The sequence below is a fragment of the Leuresthes tenuis genome, unplaced genomic scaffold (assembly GCF_036924035.1).
Source record: "Leuresthes tenuis unplaced genomic scaffold, fLeuTen1.0.hap1 SCAF_2, whole genome shotgun sequence".
Lineage (NCBI taxonomy): Eukaryota > Metazoa > Chordata > Actinopteri > Atheriniformes > Atherinopsidae > Leuresthes > Leuresthes tenuis.
In genome coordinates, this window is record NW_027325356.1 from 37029646 (window position 1) to 37055584 (window position 25939).

Below are 25939 nucleotides of genomic sequence, written 5' to 3' on the forward strand. Positions count from 1 at the left end.
TGATGCTACTGGAACACAGTGGTGCCAGAGTGGATTAAAAAAGTCATATGTGTCAGGAAATTTACTGGCAGTCTTTTGCTGCTGCCTTAACAGCGGCATCTCCACCTCAGGCATGCTCCACTGCTGCCAAGCAGTCACACAAACACTAGAGGGCTCCCTCCATGGACAGCAGCACGGGCCCCCTCTGCTGTCATTCATACACTCTACCGCACTCACACGTTTAGAACCAACTACGCAGTGATGATCATAACCTTTTCAGTAACTGTCTTAATAGGGCATGTGTAACACGTTCCACTCTGTTCGAGTTTTAACAGCCAGAATTTTTTTTCCGTCTATTTGAAGATTTCCTTGATTGAAAGGATTTCCTTTCGAGCGTCTCAAACGCAAATAAATCAAACCATAGATATCAAGAGATCCTGGATAGTATAGCTCTTGGTTTTTCTTTCTGCCAACAGGCCACACCGCGTGTTTCCATCTGTTCATTGGTTAACCCTATCAAATTACTGTAAATGGGCAGCCTCGGCTCAGTTTCACTGGCCGTCTGGTCTGCTTCATTTTCACAATTAACCGGTAGTGAGAGGGGGCAGTCCCCCTACCCCAAATAAAAAAGAGTTGGGGAAAAAAGACAGTAGATGTAGAATTCTGTGATGAGAACATTTCACCTGCACGCACCATTTAAAGATCAGCTGTAAGCGGCGATGTGAGACAATAACCTTTGTGAGTTTGAGCCAGGGTAGAACAGCATGCATTCATTTGTGCGCCTGTTGACCCGACTCCTCATCAACCCAATGAGCGCAGTGGAGGGAGGCACTCTCTTCACCACCGTGCATCTCTCTTCCATCTCCTCCTCACTTTTCCAGGCGGCCAGTAAGCCTGTCGGAGCTCTTAACTACAAGCCTAACACTGTCACTGCTCGCAGGAAGGATTTTCTAGCCTCTGGCTTCTTCGCGTTTTCGCTTATTTTCCCTTCCTCCTCGAACGAAACCCAATGGAGTTGTTGGCTTATTTTGAGGTGAGAAAAGAACGATGAAATAATGCAGCAGCGGAAAAGGATCCGAGTCTCCCGAGTAAGTACAGCCCGACACCATGATGTATATAAACCTAACAGGTAGACTGTTAAGAATAATGCATGTGCGGTTGGACAGGACTTCTCGTCTCTCTACACCACGGAGCTTCAGTGCGACTTAGGCTGCCTTTTTTTTTTCTTTTTCAAATTCACCTTTACCCCTGCTTCTGTCGCGGTACAGGTCAGTCATATGCACGCGTTTTATTTTCTGTAAATTTCACTGTTTGTGTGCTCTGGTCACCACAATTGCTGCGCAAAGACGGTCTGATTCGAGACAGACAAAGGGTAAAACTTCAGAGAGGGCGAATGTAGTTAGTGATTGTAGGTGCCGCCGAGTATCTCAGAGGCATTTAAGGCAAGTAGGAGCCTAAAAAACTTTCTGCATTTGATTTTTGTTTTTTTCAATTATTAAAATTGTGTGGGGGGGATCAATTGCTCTTGCATGTGGCTTGCCGACCTTGGACAGCTCCTTCGCGGCCGGAACTCCGTTTGCGGCTGAGCTGTCAGCACCGGGAGCTGTCCATCCTCCCATGGTGCTGAAAAACTCGTATTTTTTTTTGTTGTTGTTTAGTTTTTTGTTACATTTGACATTGTGTATAATTATATGTATTGCCCTTTCTGTATTTTTTTCCCGTCTGCTTTTTATATACGTGCTCCTACGTTTTTTAGTCTCCGGGTCACATCAGCTGTGAACTGTCCCGCTTTATTATACTGCGGCTGACTCCAGGTGTTATTTGTTACTTCTTATTGTCCTTGGAAATGCACTGCAGTAACCGTGTGGCATATGACCACAGTGACACGCTGCTTGTAGTTAAACTTACCTGAAGAAGCAGTGACACTGCTGGAAGCAAGCCGTTCGGTGCTCTGGTAACATGTCCACCTGCATCAGTCTGAGCTGGAGACAACTCAAAGCCGACACTCTGTGTCTGCTTTTCATCTCCTTCTGTAGTAAACTGCAAATCAGACTGAGCTGGAAAATAGTTCCACACAAACTGAACTGTCTCTGATTAAAGGGCAACATTTACATTAGACTGCTCAACTTTAAATGTTCAAAAGGGGTTATTCTGCAGGATCTAATGTTTTGTTTGATTACAGATTGTGTCTTATAATCAACAAAAAAACCCAAAAAACTTTGTGTTCATGCTTATCATGTGCAACAGCAGCTCATGTGTAACTTCACATTTTGATTCAGTGAGTAAACATGCCTTGAAATAACTCAGCAATGATCTCATTCGGATTACTTTGATATCAGCGAGCTGCAGCACTGTTGACATGGTTCACCTGCAGAAAGACTACCTCCCTAAACCTGGCACTACTGCATGCATGCGTGGATGTCTGAGGATTGTGACTGGAGTCTGTGACACTCAACCTGACATGCATTGTTACAACATTATTCACAAGGAACATGTGATTTCCCAAAATCTTTCTGGGATAATCCCCTGAACAACAGATTAAAGCAAAGCAATCTGATATTGTGGGCTGGATCGCCTCAGAGTACAGGCATTCCCATTTGTTGTTAAGTTGTAGCTGAATAATGTGGAGACAATATTGTGATAAAGGTTTATAGCAACTACAGATGAGTCATTTGTAATGATGAAGTGACATGTTGATTTTCCCTTTTTTTGTTGTTTTAAAGATCATCTAGTTTTGCTTCCCTCATAAACAGATTTGTCTCCTTTCTGCCAGTCACATCTAACTTCAATGTTTATTTGACTCTATATTGTTATTCCTACCCCCCATCTTTCTTCCCCAGATCCTGCCAACTCCTCATAAGACTAAGAGACAACTAACAAACTGTGATTGCTTCCTTTTAGGTCTCCCCCTCGGAATAACGCCAAATGGACGCCGTGCTGCGAGCCTTACCCCCCTCACCAACTGTTATGGAGGCATGCCAAGCCATGCAAGTGACCTTTATCACACCATGAATGCAAGCTCCGCCGTTCAAAGAGGACACAAGTAACCTTTTCTTGTTATCTAAGAAGGAGCTGTTGATCTGAAGAGAGGAGGGGAGGGGAAGAAGAGACAGAGGGAGAAGAGTAGTCTCCTAAAACAAGCAAACAAACAAACAAGCCGAACACACAACGACAGGATGCCAAAGCGGTCCGAGGAGATGCTCATGGATGTGTGGATGTCCTTGCTGCTGGTGTGGATTACTAGTGTTCCCTCCATCTCTATGACTCCCATCACAGGCCAGTCCAGAAGTATACAAACTGGTGGGTCCGCAGTGGTGGCGAGCGGTCTTGGCGAAGGACAAAGATTACTGAGCCGCGCCAAGAGAGGATGGGTTTGGAATCAAATGTTTGTGCTGGAGGAATTTTCTGGACCTGATCCAATTCTAGTTGGCAGGGTGAGTGTTGTGATTGTCAGCATTATATTAAGCTCTCTTATCATGTGGAAACATTAATTCGGCCACTGCATGCTCCCTTCATTTTTTCTTTCTTTTTTTTTTTGTTCTTCCGCGATGGGAGGGTACTGGTTGTCAAGGGGAAACATGGTAAACGGGAGAGAAAGGATGGTTGGTGGGGGGTGGGGGTCACAAATTTCTTTCGAAATAATTAAACTACACTCAAGTAACAGTGGCACATTTATAGCTTTTGTATTTGGACACCCTTGAAAGAAGCACATTTTTACTATTAAACCACAGTTTTCTACAAAAAGAACAGCATCTCGACGATGCTGCTTTTCCTTTTAGTTTTTTCTTACTTCACCCTCTCTTTTGCCCTCTAATAGCACATACATACACAATGTACTTGCCATACACAAATAGGTATGGTCATATTTTCCATGGCAGCTCTGCAATGAGCAGAACAGCAAGGCTTATTCTGCAGCTCGGGGCCACCTGCTCCCTGGCCTGTGTGGAAGTGTCAGGCAGGCTTCAAGGGAGTGGAAGGCTGCTGGTCAGCCTGGCCAAAGCAGCTTGTTCACAGCTCTTTGCTGGGATTCACCTGGGGAGAGTCAGCCTGGCAGCCACGCTTGCATCCCTCCCTTAGAATATCATCCAGCCACTCTGGCATGGAAAGGCACGCAGGCCATCAAGCATAATATTTGATCTTGTTTGGTAATAGCTTTTGCAAACAGTTTATCGGCACCTAATATTTGATAATTGCTATTCCTTTGTTGTTTATGAAATATTCCCAAAGAATTTAAATGTTTTATTCAACCCCTCAGGCATGGTAGCTGGCAAGCAAGTTTATTTTTTAATTTTTTTATTGCACTAAAAAAATAAGTCACTCAAGTCCAAGTAAATACTTTAAATGTAACTTCCAATTGTTTCATTTGATTTGATTTTTTCTTCCAACCTGATCATTGTCATTTGGCTGCATCAATTAAACATTTGCTATCTTGCGGGAGTTGCACCTGTGTTTTCTGAATATTGCACAAACACAAAAATGCTGTTAAGTGATGCATTAATTTTTCAGGCGAGTCAATTAGGCAGCCTCTGCAGGATTCGACAATGGCTGCTCATCAGGAAGCTGGAAGAAACAAACACTCTCAGGGGCCACAGTGTCCACATATGAGTTTGAGGTTTTTGATTGCAGCTGTAAGATACTGAACATCACCGATTTGACGTATCACCTGGCAAAGTGTTATATATTATATATGTTATAACCTGTTTTGCAACAAAAAAATGTGAAAAAGAGAAAAAAAGATAAAACAATATGTGATTAACAAAGCTGTGGTTCCAATCCCAAACGCTTCCATTGAGGAGTTGCTGCCTCTGGTCAGAGTGGGAACTGTCGACAGAGAACTAGCGGTACCAAATCACGTTAAGATCGAACTTATGAACCATGTGTTCTCTCAGTGCAGTTGTTAGTGCAGTGGAAATGTGACTTTAGGACATGTTAGTCACAGGTGTGAGCAACATCTTCCAGTTTAAGGACAGTGCAAAGGCTGGGCGTGGGGTACGGGGGCGGCTCTGGAGGAGGGCGACCGCGGCTTGCCTTTTTGCAAAGCGATGATGATGGGTTGCGTTCACTGCAAGGTTAAGTGCTCATGAGTATGCCTGGCAGAGCCAAGATAAGTTAGACCAAGATGGCATTGCACCAGTTCAACACTATAAATCTGTCTTCCCTTTCAGTTCATCTGTCTCCTTTCCCCCTTTTCTATGTGTTTCTCACGCTTAATTAAAAAATTTATCAAATGGGTGGGAGGTGTGATTCAAATGGGTCATGCAGCTCTTTGAGTATTTTGCCCAATTTTCTCTACAGCGTGTTACTGCCTGTGTCTGAGGTAGCCGGTCCATTATCAAGGAGGTCCAGGCCAAGGTTGGACTCCTTCCATCTCATAGTTTTTTATTACTGGTGCACTCCGAGCTTTAATTATACTCGCATCCCCAATCTTTGTCTGCGACAAGACTTCCCTCAACTACACCAACAATGAGAAGGGGAGTAAGAGACGATATTGGTGAGAAAGATGGTACCATCGATTTTTTTTTTTTATGACGGTGTGTTATCTGTGGCGCTCTCCCTCTCTCTCTCTCTTTCTCAACAGAGCCGATTAGCATAAAAGCAGGAAAGGAGGGGGAAAAAGGGCGAGGTGGAGGCGGAGGTGTGGAAGAGCGAGAAGGACGGCCACAAGGCGTGACAGCCCCCCCTCCCCTTTGCCTTTTGCTGTTCTTCTTCAGCGCATCCTTTCTTGACATTGTGATTCAGCGAGCGGCGTGTTCGTCAGCCCCCGTCAGTCCTGTTGGCGTCGGGGAAGCAGACATGCAGTACCTGTTAAAGTGAAGCAGGGGAGACAGCTGTGAAAGCTTGTTGCTCGGCTGTAGCTTAAAAACCTACACAGAGCTGGAAAGGATTTTAGGATTACTCATCATGAGTCAAGGATGGTTCCGAAATATCTTGTCATTAACAGGAATAGGTAAACGCGTGGAGGTAGATAGCCTATAACTGTTCATATGCACAGGGCTTAATTCTAAAAACAAGCCGGAGCTACCAATGCTACATGAGTAAGTGTAAACCTTTGAAATGTATAGAGGGTCATGCTGCTACTGACGCACCTCCACGAAAAAATAATTGCTTTGGTTTTTCAATAAAATATAAGTTCTGGAGTAATGTAGAAGATCCTCTTTCACTTTGGTCTGAGTCTTATCCAAACAGCCATGTTTTCCCATATTTTTGCCTCTTCAGTCAAAGATACTTCAATTATTAAAACGTACAACAAAGCAACTCAATTACTTAGAACAAAAGACAAGCAGTGAACAAATTGCCGTTTTTGCGCCAAAGAGATATCAACATTTGTTTTCTTTGTAGTGAGCAGCAGATTCATGGCAGCTTAAGTTGGAATCTCTAATAGTCTCAGCCATGACGTCTTTGCACCCCATAACTTCGAATCCATTAACATATGGTCATATATAATTGCTAATGATGGATTTCAGTGCTGGAATGTACTGCGGATGTGGTATACTGACTGATCCTTTATCTCGTTGTCCAACTCTTTCATTCACCACAGCAATGTGTGTTTCTGAATAAAGAGAATTGATAATCAACCATTAATATTCATCCATTTAGACTGAACTGCAAGATTGCAAGGACTGACAGTCATACAGACAGAACAAAAAAAACGCTTTGATTACTGATTCAGCAAAGGAAACGGCTATGTCTAAGAAAAAAGGCTTTGTCTTTCCAAATGGATGCTCTTGGGGAAGGAAACACAAGATTTATTCTTTTAAACAAGCTGTTTGACAGGATTCTGAACAAGAGTAGCATCAGAGTGGTGGTGTAATGGAAGTCTGCTGGAAGTAGGCTTGCAGAAGATAAAGATGACATTATTTAGCAGTTTTCACCTCAAAATCAGAAGCCTCTTTTCTAGAACTGTGATGTGATCTCGTGACATACCCACATTTCTCCAGATCAGAAAATGCTGTATCACAATGAATGCCCTCAAACAGTACAGTTCCTACGTTTGGTTGTCTTTTGTATTCTTTAAGCTTTTTTTTTTACTCTTGCCTTGGCAATAAAGTAACTTCTTTACTTTACTTTACTTTTTTGCTCTTATCCATTAGTGGTTAATGTTCTGAGTTAAAAGTGCATATGGGGTTAGCAGTTATGAACATGGTTAGGGTTACTTGTTGAAAACGAGTTGAAAACAAGCTTGTGTTTGAAAAGTAATTTTTTTTACAGATTAAACAATTTAATACTCATTGATTTAGATTTGTGCTACATGAGACTAATGTTTCTCTATATAAACTGGTACCTGGCTTAAAAATGACTTATTTGATTTTTTTTTCTTTTTCTCTTTTTTCCATTAAGTGTGTTCGGCAGTAAGATTTAATTACTTCAATGAGTTTGTTGGGAAAGCAGGTGTATATCTATTTATTTTGCTGTGTGTCTCACACGGTGAAAAATTGCATGGCTCATGTAAGGAGATTTCTATTGCTTTTTTTTCTGTGAACCACTCTGGTTGGGAACTTATATGGATATACATATATATCTATATATGTATATCTATATATTGACAGATGATATTATAATATATTCATATTTATATTTTGGATTGTTTTCCATGTCTAATTCAAACCTTTTTTGTTGCTTTGTTGCTCACTACACTTTGGACTGCTAGTAAAAGATGTGGGACAAGAGCTGATGTGAGCTGCTTCTGCTCATCTGGATTGCCCCTCTCTGTCTCTGTCCTCCACCCCCGCCTCCTTCTTTTTCTCTTTCTGTGTGTGACGGGGTGATTATGGAGAGAGCGACTCTTGAGCCCAAGTAAGCCTGCCCCGGGGCCTGATGGGGTGTGGTACCGTGACATTGTTAAATTTTCTCCAAGTGTTTGGCGTCGGCAGTGTGAGGCGGAGAGGCAATGCTGAGGTGAGACTGAGCTCTGAATGAAGCGTGGGACTCTCTGGTCCTGCTGCTGCTGGTTTACAACAGATCAAAAGATTGATCGGGCTTCTTGACTTGAGTATTGCCGATTTGGCTCGTGACGAGTGCCGATGCCCCACCTCTCTCTCTGCATTCACCTCGTCTCCCCTGAGGTTGAGCTAGTATCTGGCTCTACCTTTGATTGATGGGTGAGGAGTGGGAGTTAATGAGAATAATAGCCAAATTATTGCCCGTGATTGATAGCCATTATGACACGTAAATTACAAGCATTGGCTCTGATATAATACATTTCTGAAACACAGCCCAAATTAGACACAGGTCCCGGTGCCACAGTGAGAGGGATGAATCAAAAAGCTGTTATTAAATCCAAGAAAAGAAAACCCATCAGTGTTTGTTGGACTTCATTCCATTTCCATTTGGTTTCTCACACCCACAACAGCTCCTGAAATACAAGTCTATAATCTCTTTTCAAGCAGCACCACACAGACCTGTATTGAGCGCCAGTCTAGCAGCAGCTACTCTTTCTCTCAGCCCTTAGATCTCCATCCCCACCTCATGTGTAATTTAGAAGAAAAAAAAAATCAACAAAAATGCATGCTCCTTTTCTACCCTCCCCTCTCCGGTTCTGTTACCACACTCTCCTCTTTCTCCCGGGCTCACCTATATACTATATCACTAATGCCAGCAGGGCCATTATATCAATGGACCATGGTCACAGTCTCCCTCTTCCTTTCCAATCTCTCTCTGTGTCTGTCCCTCCTGGTCTGCAATAAAACACTGGGCACAACGATGGCTCTGATAGAGCTGTGGGATCACATTAGTGCTGCCCTTGAAGAGCTTGACAGGTTGTCTATGGCTTTGTATTGTCGTCCTGGTTCCCATTAACAAGCTGAGTGTATGTATGCGCATGTGTGCGTGTGTTGCTCGGCAGCCCATTCGGCGATGTGGAGACTGAAATTAGATGAGCGGACACAGGCCTGGATGGAGACACGAGGGTTATGTGTGCAACAGTAAATACAGTGTGTCCGAGAGGCTTTATAGCTGGTGTATCTTTGCAAACATTTGCCGAAGTGTCGGCCTGGTCGTGTTTATGACAGATTTCTCTCCAAACTACACTGCATGTGCTGGGAGCAGAAATTGCAGGCTGAAATCTGTGGCACTTCAAATTTACAGGTGACCTTATCCTCACTGCATTATTACTTTTCCCATATGTTGATATCGTTTGTATCTTAAAATGTTATTGCAAAGTATTTTCAATCTTATCTTATATGCCTGTCTATGATGATTTAGTTGACGTGCTGTAGTGTTTATTTACATTGTACTTTTTGGCAGATGTGTCATCGCTAAAATATCCCTCACCCCACCTTTTTATGTCTTTTAAAACACCCCTACACTTATAACTATGAAGCTCATGCACCTAGCAACTGCTGCGTATTAAACTGCAGACTGCATTCTCTCTGTGCGTATCATAAGGGAGCTGAAATCATGTTTCAGCTCAGTGTATCATAAGGAGGCACATGACGCTTCTCGTCCGCGCTCCCCTGCCAGCTCTCCTGTGTACATGCATCAGCTGCAATAATAATTTAACAGGAAAGCACATCCATTCGCACGGTTTCAGAGTCCCTGAGCAAAATAACAAGCTTGCTGCTATCACTCACATCTGTGGCTCGGCGTGATTAAATCCATGTCATACAGTGAGTAGCTCATGCGGGGGCCACTTTTCCAAGCTTATACATCGCTGCTAATTCGAAGCAAATGGCCCCTTTATGGTTTTTACCCAGGACTGCGTCGCCACGATTAGCACGCTCCCATGTCACCGTTTGTCGGTCAGCTGCGTCCAACTCTTCCAAGCTGAAATCGAGAGAATTCCCGGCCTCTCATTAAGGATAAATCTCCACCCCTGCCCTCCCTTCTCATCTCCTCCCGCCTGCCTCGCTCTCCGTGGCTCACCGGGCTTGGCCTGTGCTGGCTGTGCGGAGGTGGAGCACTTAGTGGGCTAAATCATCTGGCTCTCTACCTTGAACTTTGCTCTAACTAATTTATAGGAATTAAAGCAGTTCACCTCAAAGGCTTGGCTGGTGCGTTGGCTTGTCTAAATTAATCTATTTTTTTCTCAAAATATGGGATTTTAGCTTTGTTTGGATTATATCTTTTTAAAGCATCAAAATATTCATTTGCAGTCTAACAGACTTAAGCCTCTTGGCTTTTGTCTTGTGCAGAGATTAGAATGATTGTTGATTTCTTAGGCAATACATTCCCCCATTTATAATCATATTGTAACAGTTTAAAAGCCTAAATTAAGAAAACAAGGGAGCAGAATGATGTTGGACACTCTGCTTACTTATGCATATGGACTGTATTTCCTTGTCACATCTCGGGCCAAGAATTAGTTGCTGTAAATGAGGTTACAATTATTCAAATCTGATTATTCAAATCAAAAGATTATGATTATCTGAAACCTGCTAATTGGCCCTTGCATCTGACATAGTTGTTGTGGGCATAAGCACAGCAGCAGAAGTAGCTACAGATTCTTGCTTCCTGTGCCAGTGTGCTCTTGTGAGCTCGATGTTTGGCTCAACTCCCCAGGAAGCTCCTCTCCTATGGATAGATCCCAGTGTATATGTAATGCTGCAGGCGGCTGCAGGCGGCTTATCCCTGCGCCTCTGCTCTGAAACGCGTCCCATCAGCCAAACTGGGACTGCCAGAGTAATCTTGTTAAGAATGGATGTTGTTATTGTGCGACTGGATGTGCAGCATTTGGCTTCATGGTTTGCAAGGAGCACACGTGGGCTGGAGCAGGAGAGACAATGGGGAGGGAGCTTTGGATTGAGTCGGGGGGAGGAGAGGGCCTATTTCTGGCACTTAAAAGATGACAGTCCTCTTTTCCTCTGCCTTTTTACTTTTCCTCCTCAATTCTCCCGTAGCTCCTCCTCACTCTCATGCAGTAATAGCAGCACAGCGGCATCAGTAAACAGTGGATGTGGCATTTACCTGGAGACCGGTGTCTTCACCTATAACAGGTATTAAAGATGATGATAATCATCACTGCTGAGTGGAATGCAGGGTCGCTCACCTCAATCAATGCGTTGACAATAAAAAAATAAATAAAGGAGAATCAATGGCCCTGTCCTTTGCACTTTTTTCTCCCTTAATGCAAAAACTCTTAACTCTGGTGTCTGGGTGCCAACAGACTATGGCTTTGACCTTTCTCTCAAATGAATTTTTTGGTGTAATGATCCTCTCTGCACAAAGAACAAAATGATAGCTAAAATAATAGGTATGGGGAGGGGGGGCACACCTACCTCCACCCCCACATCCTTTCATATGTTTCTTTTTAATACATATTCTTCAGCATTGCTTAGACTCCACCTGAGAGGACACCTGTATCTCTCTAATAATACCACTTCCATGTGTTTGTGTCTCCAAGGTGCTTGTGATATATCCAGGCTGCACCTTATAAATCAACTGACTTGAAGAAATAGTACCCCGGATAACGAGCAGGTGGTGGTGATGGAAAAAAATGTGTGCGTGTGTGTGAAAGTGACATCTTTTTAAAATTTCTCCCTACTTCAGTGTTTGATTAGTGTCTTCTTTTTTTTCCATTCACGTCAAAAAAATGGGGAGGGAAGTAGAGAGGATGGCGGTGGTGGGAGAGTGTCGGGGGGTCTGCATTAAAAATTCAAAACGTTATAATATAAAATCCAGATGAATCATGAATGCTTAATGGGAATCAGGGCCGAGTGTAGCGGATGTCGAAATTGTTCTCAAAGAATCGTATGTGTGTCATCTGCCAGCGCCGTATGCACATCGAGGGAGACGACATGTTACCTTGCCCCTCTCAGCTGCTCTCTCGATTGCAACAAAATGAGGTGTTGAGGGAGTGAATGGAAGATACCGGAAACATGTGAAAAGCTTTTAGGGGCTAGAGACCTTCTGTTGTTGGAGTCTGGCTAATTGCCTTCATCCCTTGTTGCAACTGCTTGTTGTTCTGCTTGTGGAGTGGACATGCACTGATGGTCTATCTGATGAAATATTAACAAATCTTTGCTAACACCCATCCTCCTCTGTTGTTGTCGAATGAAAGTGCCAAGGAAATCTTCTAATATTATGAATTATAGAATGTTCAATTAGTATAACGTTATGATTTGAGTATGATGAAAGACTCTTATCACAGAGGTCGAATAGCAGCATTGCAAAGCTAATGTACCCCTTGAGTACTTTTATCTAAAAAAAATACAAACAATGATGTGATTCTTAGCAGAACTTAGAGTCAAACTGAAATGTAAATTTGCTATGGGATATTAAGCCCTGATGGTACAATTGATATTTTGCAACTTATTTCTTGTTTTCCAGCACAGGGTTGGTTCTACATCTGTGGAAACAGTGTTTATGCTCCCATAGCAGCAGCTCATTGATATCAGAGAGCTTGAGCTGCTCGCTGACTGGGTGTCCATGGTGACCCACTGAGTGGTAAAGGTTATATTCAGTGTTGTTCAGTGTTGTTAAAAAAGCTCGATTTCTCCTTTGGTTATTTTGACTCAAATGCTCAATAACCAACTAAGCCCCTCTTTTAATTTATGTCCATGTAGAGTAATTTGATCAGTTGCACATTTCTCTAAAATGTGTCTGTCTGATCTAGAACAAACACTTCTCAGGGTTGGGCGAGGTGGTGTACACCCTGGACAGGTTGCCAATCCATCACAGGGCCACATAGAGACAAACAACCATCCACACTTACGCTCACTCCTAGGGTCAATTCAGAGTCACCAATTAACCTAACATCCATGTTTTTGGGCAGTGGGAGGAAGCCAGAGTACCCGGAGAATACACAGGGAGAACATGCTAACAGGAAGGCCCAAACTGGGATTAGAAGCAGGAACCCTCTTGCTGTGAGGCGACGGTGCTAACCACCACATCACCGTGCAGGTGTGTGATATACTCACAACACAGAAAAGTATGTATTAATGCTGATGAAGATGAAATCTCATGACTTCAGCAGGACATCTGGATTGAGTGTATGGCACGTTTTGTGTATTCGGTGGAAGGGGTGGGACCCGGTAGTCAGAAATCCATGGAATGGACATTTCGATGCAGTACATATGGTTTTAATACAAGCCATGATGTTTTAACCTGAACCATCTGACCTTAACCAAGTAGTTTGTAAAGAGTATAACAGCAATGAAACAGCCAGTGAGAAGGAAAGGAAAGAAACTGAGACTTAAGGTAAACAACAATTCAGAGTAAAGTTATGTGAAGACACCATTGATAAAAAAAGGAGATTTCTTTGGTTAAGTTCAGGTGAGGACTGCCACCCCCTCCGACCTCAGAGTGTGGACTTTTAAAGCCATTAAATGTGATGCAACAATCAATATGCGACATGTATCTGCATTGATGTGTTCAATAAACCACTATACACTTACAATGTCTGGACCAGTTACTGTAGTTCTGTAAAAAAAAAGCTTCATCTCATACTGGTAAAGTTCATATTCTGAAATGCCTGCTAAAATGTAAGGAACTGCAAGTAAGAGCAAAGTAGAAAAGTATAATTGCCGTTATGCAGACGTCTCAGTCTACCAATGTCTCGTATGAAAGTCTTTATAATCGGTTTGTTTACATGAGACTTGCAAAAAACCCCAGACCAACTCTTGGCTTTTGAAATATTTTTAAACATGTTAGTCCAGCTATAATTGTAAAAAATCTAGGTTCTCAAAGCCAGACTAACACATCTAGATCAAACATCATTCTTGCATGTGTGCACTCTCCTGTCCAATAAACAGAAGGAGAAACCAGTAGCAACAAACAATAAGCACAGGGGATGAAGTAGATATAAGTGTATTTTAATGTATATTGATACATCTGATTTCCCAATAGAACTGCGCTCATTCACAATATTTTGGTTTCTTTTTTCAGAGGGTGAAATCATCTGGCTCTCTACCTTTTTCAGAGGTGTTAGAAACTGTGACTGAAAATCAGACTACTTGTTTGCGATGACTTGGAACTTTTCCACACTGTCACTGTGCTCCAATAAAAAAAAGGGTCATCTGACAAAATCACCATTTAAGTAACTTAAATGCAACATCTGTGTAGTGAATTCAGCTATACTTTTATGTGTTAGAAGTTAGAAAAAAAATACCAAATGTGGCTATGATTCTCCCTGTGTTTCTACCAACATGACAAAGGGAACACAGTTAAGTTTGACTTCCACTTGAATGAACAAAAGTCTGACAGCTTGGCAAACTCACACAGATTTATACAGTGGAGGTCTACTCTCTAACTTCAGCAGTTCCTTATTTGGAGTTGATCATACATTATCCAAAGCATGGTTGTCTAGGTGTAAAAACCACCAGCTAGTTTACTGTGTGGTCATTGGAATTAAAGCAAAATCATTTTTATTCCTCACACACACACAATTTGTAACAATCAAGTTACATCATATTGTCAAAAATGCCAAAATATATTCCTGCTGGAGAACACTGTCAGAGCCTTGTTTGTTTGAAATGCATGGCTACATAAATTCATTCAAACATAGATAATATTCAATATTGATTTTTCGTTCAAATTTCCAATCTTAAAAAGTGTTATCATATGTAAAGACTTTCTGACACAAATAATGCTTCTCCTGCTCAGGGTCACAGGTCACAGGAGCCTTGGACCCCGCCCCAGAATGCACTGGGCAAGAGGCAGTAGATAGCCACCTTTACAGGATGACAATCTATCACAGTTGAATGCACACCCATACGCACAAACACATGCAACAGATTCAATTAATTCCGTCAATTTGGAATTGCTCATGCAACCTATGTGGGTGGAAACTGGAGAATGGTGCATCTTTTATTTATACATCTTATTTTTACTTTGAGGTCTTTTGGCTTTGTTTATGTTTATGTCAAGATATTGTTTGTGTGTGTGTGTGTGTGGGGGGGGGGCAATGAATGATTAATTCATTGAACTAATATTTAGTTTTGAATTATGTTTATAGAATTGAACTGAAAAAAAAACCTCAGCTTTGCCCACTATATCATCTCCTGCAGAGATTATAAATTCTCAGCAGTCAAATCAAGAGGCCTCTTTTAAAACATATGAGGAGCTGTGTCTTGGCAGGAAACTTCCTCTAAGTCTCAAGAGATGACTCTCGTCGCTTCTAAGAAAAGGAACTCTGCCAAATGGCACAGTGCCCTTTTATGTTACTTCCTGTACTTTATCTGCATCATGAAACCATGTTAGCGGATGAAGCCAAGAAGCAGCTGTGGTGAAGCAGCAATAATGGCTCCACAGATCTTTCATTGGTTTGCCATCAAGGGGGTGGGTGGGGGGTGGGGGGGGGGGGGGGGGGGGGTGGTTGACCTGGGCCAACCTCAAACCCACTGTAGCCTCCATCTGGATGGAAGAAGTCACACAGGTCCTCATTTCCCTTCATCTCAATCTGTGCAGTGCTCTCAGTGTTTACAGAAGCCGGCACCTGCTTGAACCACCACTTGCCAAAGATGTGGTGTGTTTATCAGTGTCTCTCTGCACACAGCGACACGCCAGGCCGTAAACACAGATGCACATGCAAACGCACGTTGTCTATGTGCCTCTTTGAGTGGACAGATAAGGAAACATGACATTATCTTTTTGTTATGTTTGCCACCATTGCATGCCCACTGACACACATGCAGTACATACACATCCTCAGCACGTGTACATTCAAAATGCTAATGCTGATATCCAGGGATGTGTAATTACTGCAGCAACACTCTGCCTCTTTATTAGTTTTCTGAAAATGGCCATCCCCTCGTCAACACTGAGGGTTGTGTGTGTTTGTGCATTTTGGTGTGTGAGAGGCTATTCTGTTGTTCGGTCTGCACAGTTGAATCCTAGAGGACATGAACAGTCCTCGTACTGCTAGTCACACAAATCTGATGAAGACAAAGGTATGTACATTTCAATATATATGTCAGTTTAGCTCAGCAATAGCAGTAACATCCATAGTATCTAATTTTCTATGCAGGTATTCATCTACAGGAGCTTGTTAGAAATAATCTCCAGTGATTCATAAATGGATCATATCCAGTCCGACACACAGATGAAAACAGGATGAAGGGATTTAACTGCGTAGATACCTGAGCGTGCTATATTACCCTACCATATACCACATCAGATCAAGTTAGGATTGGGATCAGGTGTCTTCAGCTGGATTTTTGCACACAATACATGAGCTAACATTTACAATGCAAAAGTAGGAACGGGATTCCTTTCTTTGTTGCATCACTGGTGCGGAGGTAAAAAGCATGTCAAAAAGGTGTCTGTGTATGCGTAATGGGATCAGGCTCTGCACCGGCTTGGCAACAGTCGATAAGAATCACACTCCCAAGGTTCAGCTTGGGGGATTAGGGCAGAGGCCGTTTGATCTTAGTGGTTTTGCATAAAAATTGCAAGTCTCTTGAATCCTGTGGCAAAGGAGCTGAGTTGGCTAATTGAGAGGTGCTCCAGCACGCTGGGGTGTACTAAAACCGTGCTTTACACAGCGTCCTCAAGATGCCTTTGACAACACGGCAATTACAGTTAAGTCAGAATTCTGTGTTAATGATGCTTTCAAAGTGAAAGAGAATAGAAAGGTATTTAGAGTTGTGGAGCAAATGACATGCTGTAACTAGACTTTTAAACAGAGCTAACACACACTCACTCAGCACTGTGTGCATCGGTCCAAAAGGGAATTTATCCCAATCACAGCAGGCAATCAGACAGGAAACTGAACTTATCCATCATTAAATAGGAACTGTGGTCAGACTAGGCATATGGACGCATATACTAAAATGCTCTGGAAGCTGCAGTCATGGTCCCCTGTGCCCTACATTCGCCTGAGAAGCCAACACAGCAAAAGTAGACCAGGGTGTGCCAGTTACGGAACATAATTGCTACTAATGACCATTAAGAGTTTGGTTTTCAATCTCCAGGGGCTGTAGAAAAGGCCTTCTGTCTTATCAGTTGATTAGAAACAAATAGACGGGCCGGATCCTGCATATTAAATAAACAGGGGGCTAAAATGGTGCTACTCTATCAGGAAGAAGCCTAATGGAGTGGCTGGGAGCCCTGCCTCTGCTAAAGTGTCAGTAAATGGACAAGTACTCACAAACCCCAGCTCCACTTCCCAAACATTGGTAAGCTTTTGCAATCTTACCAGTGGAAATTTTATCCAAATAAAAGAGGAAAAGAAAACAGCCAAAAAGAAAAAGAAAGAAAAAAACATTCCATCAGCCTGGGGCTTAGACTCTCTTGGTCAGACCTTTGTCCTGTTCTTTAGTAAAGGCACTTGTACTTCTTCAGCAGCATCCAGCTGCCACTGATGGCAGCAAAGTTGTTTTTTTTTCCTCTCAGAGGATTCATTTGCATTATGCAAATGAACAATTGATATGGATCTTCTCCCCTCTGATGAACATTTTGCACAGCAATTTGCCAGGCAAGTAATTACTTATTGACAGAATGATATTACACAGGAAATTGTCGTGAAAAATGGCAAACTCATCTCATTGTAATGATAGTAAAAAATAATAAGAATAAGAATAATAAAATTAGAAATCATCAGTTAAATGGACATGAGTTATGAAGGCTCACACTCATCACGCCTGTTCTCGCAGCGCTCTCCTCACCGCCACCTGTGGTTGCACTCTGGGCTCGTGGTTTTGCATTTTAATTAATTCCTAACATTATTAAGGACACAATTCACTGTCTCACTCTGCTGCACTACACAATGTAGTTGAGCTGCAGGAATATCAGCAATTATCCATATTGTGATGGAATATTTTTTTCTGTTTGTGTGTGTAACCTGCATGTCATATTGTGCTGTGACTAATGATAAAAGTTTTTTTTCTTTTATCATGGTAAAACTAAAGAGTTATAAAATATGTTGGTGTAAATTAAAAATTAAATCAAACGGCAGCAGTATGGCCTGAAACTGGATGTGTGCAAAAGTCAGTTACTCTTGCTCATGCTTTTTTACGTGATTCCCTCTGTTGAATTATAAATCACAGACTGCATCCAAAAAGATGTAAATGCATTTAGAATTTACTTTACAGTGCATATTTCATGAGCCACTCCTCAATTATTTTTACATTTCCAGGAGAACATGAAAAAGGTAAAAGAATTTATTGAAACAGGAAAATTCTTGAGCTTGCAAGTTGATGTTTGATTTGACCACTTTTATTCTTCAACACCGCCTAAACCCTCTTTGACAAACATTCTTGTTATTTCTTTAAGTGGGGATTTTTAGCCCAGTTCTTGTGTCATTTGTCATACCTCAGTTTTTTCTCCCTGCTTCCCTTTCTTGAGAATGGTTTCTTGACAGCCACCCTTCCATGGAGACAATTTCTGATGAGGCTTCAGTGAACAAAACTAATGGCCTGGTTGCATCTCTCAGGTCCTGTATCAGGTCTTTGCTAGACTTCTCCATTTCGTCAAGACTTTGTTTTCAGAAACTGTTCATAGCTTTTTAGACACGTCTTTTGTTCAGTTTTCTCAAAGTTTTTAAGGACACACCGCAGACAGTGCTGAGATAAGACACGTTTTTCAGGTTATATTTCTTCGGGAGTCACCTTGTTGTTGCCAAAATACTATTTCCTGTCTGTGAAGAAGCGTTATCTTGCCTATGGATATAAATCATATGTGACAGATCTTTTATGTGTACTAGTATGCATACACACCTGTTATTGGTTCTTCTCTTGAGTTAGGAGCCTTTTTATGGTTGAATGGTTCAAAGGTCATTGTGAAGCATCTTAATAAAAAAAAAGCAAATAAAAATAAAAACCCATACAAACACGTCTGAAAATGGTCAAGTATAAGGACTGAATAAAAATTTAAGAAAAAGCTGCCAATGTCCAAAGAAAAACTGAGAAAGACCTTCAGAAATCCTGGAGAACTATTGTTCAAGACCACTTTAAAAGACCAGAAGAAAGTCTTGCTCACTGGAAGCAATTTATGAATAAATAATAGGTGGCCTGATATTTTTTATATGGTTTTCTGCATCCATCCATCCATTTTCTATACCCGCTTAATCCAATTTAGGGTCACGGGGGAGCTGGAGTCTATCCCAGCCATCATTGGGCGAGAGGCAGGGTACACCCTGAACAGGTCGCCAGTACATTACAGGGCCACACAGAGACAAACGATACAAACAACCACACACACGCTCACACTTACTCCCAAGGACAATTTTAGAGACACCAATTAACCTAACATGCATGTTTTGGATGGTGGGAGGAAGCTGAAGTACCCGGAGAGAACCAACACATACACGGGGAGAACATGCATACTCCACACAGTAAGGCCCCATATGGGAATCAAACCTGGGACGCCTCTGTGAGGCGACAGTGCTAACCACTACACCACCGTGCAGCCCGTTTTCTATATTATTCTTTGATCATTTTTTCACAGTTGGTTTTTGTAGCAGTAGCAACTATATAGCAACCTTGACACAACACCAGAGTTTCCAAAAACAATAACACTAATATATTATAACCTCTGCTAAGACAGAAAGAAAAAAGTAAACAACACAAGTCAATAAAGCAATTAATATCACTCCAATAGTATCTGTGGACAATGACAGAAATGTGTGGGAGGCTTCTCTTCAGTCTTTCACTTCATAATGACCCAACTCACTTATATTCCTCTTCAATGGTTTCCACCTTTGTTGCACAAAGAAATGATTTCCCAGCATGTTTGCGTCAGCGCCGTTCCAGCTCTAATATCGAGCATCCCCAGAGTTTGGCACCTGGAGGAAAAGAAAAAGAAAAAAGGGCTAGTGTGCAGCTGCATTTTCTTCTTCAGTAATCGAATCCCTCAAAAGGGGTCCATTTTTCTTCATCTCCCCAGGTCCACAGGACCTTTAAACAGAGCAAGGCGCCAAAAGAAAGCACCATAGAACACAATTATAATTCCAATATAGTCTTGTAAAGAAAACGTAAACAGATAGCCAAGCTGCAAAGCTGCCCCCATTTCCCCACACGACTGGTAATAAAGTAGAAAAGATGTAATACTGGAAGAGGCTTTTTACCCCTTGTCCTTTTCTCACTCCAGAAATTGAAAAGTGTGGCTTTCTTCAATGATGCTGGTGGAGGAAGAGATGCTGAGAGATTTATGAGAGATTTAAAGGGGAGACAGAGGAGGGGTGGATTTTACCAGAGGCATTAATGTGGTTTTGCAAATGAACTTTAATGCACAAGTATTGATAAGAATAAATGGTGCTCAGCAGTGCGGGTAGAAGCTCTCTTTCCAGAACAGTAACTGAGCATGTTTTGTCACAGGCTTAATTTCTGAAGCCTCTAGTCTCTGACATGGGGACACAAACAAGCCACCATCCCCTAAAGAAATGTGAGCAAGAGCAAATTGGTGGCAAATTTTGATTTGTAAGAGCGTGCAGTTTTGCCATTGGCGAATCTTGAATTCTCAGAGCAAGACATTTTTATCCCTTTCCATAGAGTAGTTTCCCCATCTCTTGAATATTCCGTTTGTTGTGTGTTGTCTTGGGGGTTGCATTTGTTTTACGCCCAGTTTTGTTTTTTCGCTAGTTTATTCTCCAATCACTGGAATGCAGGGAAAACAGCACTAGGCTGCTTATGATAATTTCCTGGCAGTGGTTGCAACTGTCCTAATAATTATTACTGGTATTCTGTGGAAGCCAGTCAGGCACATAGCTCAGGGGTGTGTGTTTGTGTGTGTGTGCATACAGGACCAATTGAATGCCTGACATTCACAGCAGTCATCACAGTAACCTTAATGCAAATGAAGAATGTTATGTTTGTAGAGCAAGCTGCAGGGTTAAATGACATTGTCAGGTTTGCAGATATGTTCCACACTCTGTGACTTGTTACTAAACTAAAGAGGTTCAATGGAGGTTCACTGTTGTTCTGTAACATACGGTCTATGTGTCAAGATTTGGTAGCATGACAGTGAGCAGTACAGAGTAAATCTAGTCTTGTAGAGTAACTCACTTTGCCAGAGAGAGGAAACACCCAGCATTGGTAAGTAGATGACTGTGCGGCTACACTGCTTCTCGCTGAGTGAAAATCACAGACAGTAAGACCCCATATGTTTGTTCTTGTGAGAGTGTGAATGTATGAATATCTGTATCAATTCTTGTGTGCGCAAGTGAATCTCAGACTGGGTGGGGGGGGTTGGGGCCCCGGCAGGCCAGGAAGGCATGGAGGAGGTGGTTGTGACAGTTTAGTTTAGTGTGTGGGGGGGCATGGTGCTACTGAAGCCAGTCATCCGTCTGCTGTGACACCCCGCGTGCATGGAAAATGTCCCCGGGACTCTGCAAAGGCACAGAGGAAGTGTGGTTGTGCAGAGGAGTGAAAGTGTCACCCTTTCTGTAAGTGTCACTCTGTCGCTGCTTGGCTGTCTCCTTGATGCACATGGCCAGTGGGTCTGTGCTCCACACTTACTGTCGATTTCCGAAAGTCTGACCATATAAATGCATAAACACTTTTTTTATATCTGCTGAATCCTGGACTATCCCGCAGACCTATCAATTATGTATGTGTGCTATATGTTCTAAGCTGTTACATTTGAATAACAGCTCCTGTCGAGAGGGCGGAAACTGGCAGTGTTTCTTGCTCACTTTCAGTTGTTACTTCTTATAATGAAATTCAAGAAACTGATAAAAGGTTCCGTGCCGTCATTATGTCTTTTATAGATGAACGACTGCAGGCAGAGAACCACCGCCACCCGCCACTGCCTTTTCTCTCTTTCTCTCTGTAGGGAATTAATATGAAAATTCAGGGTGTGAAACTCCTGTGTTCTAAATGGTAATGGTGATTTCTGCCTCCCAAGACCCAAGCAAAGCCTCAGCATATTCTATTAGTTGACATGAGCAAAAATACAACATTTTCCACCCTTCTACATAGGTCATGATCTATTCTTTACATTTTCCTTGAACATAACTGTTTATGATGCAACAACATGTAGAGGGAAGCGTTCAATCATTGCAAACATAACACAGACATGAGGAGTGTCAGCGAAGAATAACTTATTGAAGAACATATTTTCAGTTGTTTTTGTCTTTAGTGACAGGAGACACAAACAAGGAACACGAGGAGAGGAAAATTACAAGAAAAAAGTTTCCTGTTTGGATAGCAGCGCGTCCCTGTAATGTCAAAGCTACTGATTATGGAATTAAAAGCATTTACAAAATGTGAACTTATTTGTTTTTATGTCTGACGATTTGAAGCATCCAACATACACGTTCAAAGTCCAAATGGAGAGGGATTCCTTATTCTAAATGTAAGAACTTCTATGAAAATATATTCTAAGTCTTGGATCTGTCAAACAGTATTCTCCTATAAAGTGGAAGAAATCATTTCCCTGTTCCGTTACATATCTTGTAATTTGTATATGTACACTCAGTTGCAGTTTTGGACAGTGCGGAGAGCAGCTGGATGACTTTTGATGCAACCAGATCACAATGTCAAAATTTTAAACTGTCAGGGAACCAAAATCACAGTATTCATTCTGATAGACAGCATTTTTACATTTTTGTTCCTAACACCTTGTCTGACTTAAGAATAATGTATTTCAGTGGGAAGTTTCCATCATGTCTGCACCGCATTTGGGTACGTTGCAGAGGGAGTGAGGTTGTATGTTGTGATGTGATGAAAAATCTGTTTTTAAGGCAAGCGATGATATTTTGTGAACTCTCTCCTTTTAGATCCTTATGTCTAAACTTAATCTTATAGCCACTGAGAGCATAAATATGTGTAGAAAGCGCGGGGTTGGACGTGGACAAACTGAATCGCTTGGCAGACAATTGTTTGTGACTAAAACATCAAATCCCTCCAGCCTAAAAACATGAACTTGTTGATAACCACTCCTTTTGTGACAGTGTTACATTCTACACTGAAACTAAAATCCTATAAACAGTTTTGTCCATGTGCACAACAAAAAACTGAAATTGTCCCAAAACAGATCAAATGCTGTAAGTTTCACAAGCTGTTATTTTTCTAAACTTATATCTAATATTGATCATAAGGCTGTACCGCAGTGTGACAATACAAACACTTGATTGACAAGTGAAAATCAGGCTTTTAGCACACAGCAATGTCCTGTTAATAAAATGTCAGTTAAGTATAAAAAGAAAAATTGTTAACCAAACAAACAATCAAATGTTAAAGTTGTCCACGTATGTCTGTGGCTGGGCCCCAGCACATCACCAAAGTGACAGCTACATCAAAAGATGACTTCACAAAGTCAATTTGTAAATTACATGCAGGATTTGAGGCTTGTTTCCTCCATTAATTGCTTAATGAAGCCAGCTGGTCATCTCAAGTTAGAAATAAACTGTATAGGATGTCACTTGGATATCTTTCCACATGTTTAGGACATTGGTGTTTTGAACACAATATGAGAATAAATTACACAGTATCTCAGTGATATATGCTTTTCTGACTGAGTCCTCGCAACAACATTAACTAATGAATATGAATCAGCCCACAGACTTTGTCTTTGTACATATTTCTCGATATTAATATTATTTTCTTTACTGGTAAATGTACATTGTTTCATTCTACACAGAAACGTGAGTGTGCACTTAGAGAAAAATATTATTTCTTCAGTTTTGCACACTCCCAACTGTCTCCGGAATGACTGATTGGTTGGTAGAACAGAGAGATGATCTTTTATATAGTTTGTCAAAAACTGTGAGTCTGATTTTTTTAATTAGTGCACACGTGGGCGTTACAACCATGAAACCACAGAGACCCCCACATATCAAGTCACAGTTCAATCTCTATGAACCACTAATATACAACTGTATCCATTATACACAAAAACATACTATATTTAAGTGTATTGCTTCTGAGCAAATATGTTACCTTACACGATGAGTGTAACTTGTTTAGTTGGTAATGATGAAAAAAAGGGTTATTTTATTTTTACTCATTTAATTCCAGTTTGCCAAGCCCTAACCATATTTTTCCATCATTACAAGCACAACTTATTAGCTGTGTTACCTTCAGTATCAAGTCTGTTGCAGGGGTGACCCAGTTGGGAGATGGAGAGAGACAAAAAGACACAGAGATACTGAGGGGGGAGCCAAAGTTGTCAGGATTTTAATGGCTCCTGCTTGCCAAGTGTGGTCATGAGCCTTCAGAGCACAGACAAGCCTAATCAAAAGCCTCACACCGAGTGAGTGACAGCATCAAAGTGCATCTGCATACTGAGGGGAATTCTCCCAACTTTCTGATTTCATCACAATTAAAGTGGGTGCGGGAATGGAAATGTAGGCTGTGATGATTTCTTTCTCCTCCTTTTTTCACCCTCTCTTTCTCTTCTTTTCCACCGTAAACAACATGAGTGGTTTTCCCCTTCTCCTGTTATGTTTGTGTACATTATTTCGCTACCCTCAGGAGACCCGGTGGAGTATTCTGAGACTTAGAAAGGGAGAGGAGGAGCTGGGGAGGGGGGAGAGAAAATGGAGGAGAAAACGGAGCTGCGTTTTCACACCATTACTATTTGAAGAACATTTTAGTATCATGAGAAACTACACTATGCCAAAGAAAAAAGAGAAAACAGTGCTACTGCGTGAGAACATCTCTCTGATACAACAGTGTGACCCACTGCAGCAGTGGTTGACCAACAGCTATACACACAACTTGAATGATTTTCCATTCTAAAAGACTTTACACAGTCACTTGTCTTTGTTCAGTGGCGTTCATGTTTCCCTCTGTGTGTTTATCTGCTGCTGCATATTCTGCCATAAATATTTCAGACACCACAAGCTCATTAAAAACTTTTTTTTTCATTTTTGGCATGGTAGGAAGTAAAAACTCCAGCAGGATAAAATGTATTTGTCAGGTTTATATTTGCTCTTCTCTCCCATTAGTGGATTGGCTACTCATGTGTTGTTTCCTATCAAGGGAACTGTAAAACTGCACAAACAAGAATGATGAAAATTACTTTTTTGTTGGGAACTAGTTACAGACCAGGCACTTTTTCACATTCAATAGCCTGCATTCAGCCTCTCCTTCATATTTTGGGTCGGCCAACTCAGTGACTTCTGGTGCTACTTTTAAGATGGCTGTGGCATTTTTCACTCAAATGACTCCTGAAATGGACAAACAGTTAATGATGCTAAATGTATCAATCAAGAATTATGGCATATGCCAAGTATGAAAAAGGAAAAAGGGTTCAGGCTTTGTTTCAAGCTAAATCCACAAGTACAAAGGCATTGACTTTATATTACATGTTATGTTACATATTGGCTGGTTGGACGATAATAGCACCCCTGCCTGTGTTCACATCTGTCACAGTTGCCATAACATCAGTATCAACCTTAGTTTAAAACAAGAATTTGAACAAGGAAACTAAATAGCCTTCTTTGTCATATTTTGACAATTTGATTCTGTGTAGTAGTTTGTTGACATTTAAACTTCAAAATTTACATTGACTACATTGACTGAGCTGTCTAACACTTAATTAAAGTACATCAGTGCTGTGTGCAAATACATACCTAGTTTGGTGCATTTACAAAGTCAAAAGAAGTGCTTTGTGACAAAATTTTACTTAGTTTTTGGAAACGCTGTTAATATTTTATCTCAGCTACAGTTACTAACTCTTCTTCCATTGTGCACATGGAACTTGTTTTGAATGTGTTGGCATTGTTTTATACGAAGATCCTGATATACTCAGAGTATGTCCTAACTTTTTCTACCAATGACTCCAAAGCTCTTCCATTTAGCTTTGATGTTATTAAATGACAAAACCTCAGATTTCCGTGAGTACACTGGCGCTCAATGGCAGCCTTTGGGAACACACCAAATTCAATTTATTTTACTGCCAGCCTAATGACGGTGACGACCTCGTAGAGTGAATGCAAAGTTAAACTCTTTTTGTGTCACTAGCTCTTACCGTAGAGATCATTCCTGATCCTGTGATGTCCTTTATTTTTCATCCGCCTGTACCGACAGCATAGGTCAATAGGTTTGGCCACCCCGTTTCTGTGTATGTAAGCATTTTTGCCAGCATCTGGAGCTGCTAAATGGAAATTGGAAGCTGTTGCCAGAGCCGAAAGAATGTTGGA

At 41.5% G+C, this 25939-nt stretch overlaps 1 protein-coding gene across 2 annotated transcripts in view; it reads left to right on the forward strand.

Moving 5' to 3' along the window:
- Window positions 1–794: 794 nt before the first annotated feature.
- cdh8 (cadherin 8) overlaps window positions 795–25939 on the forward strand; it is a 102929-nt gene continuing 77784 nt past the window's right edge. The window contains exons 1-2 of one of the 2 annotated variants that reach the window (XM_072381001.1): window positions 795–1067; window positions 2881–3413. In XM_072381001.1, the coding sequence (XP_072237102.1) occupies window positions 3156–3413 (258 nt within the window). In that variant the 5' untranslated portion in view covers window positions 795–1067; window positions 2881–3155. The remainder of the gene's footprint in view (window positions 1068–2880; window positions 3414–25939) is intronic. The other variant, XM_072381000.1, reaches the window with a different exon arrangement.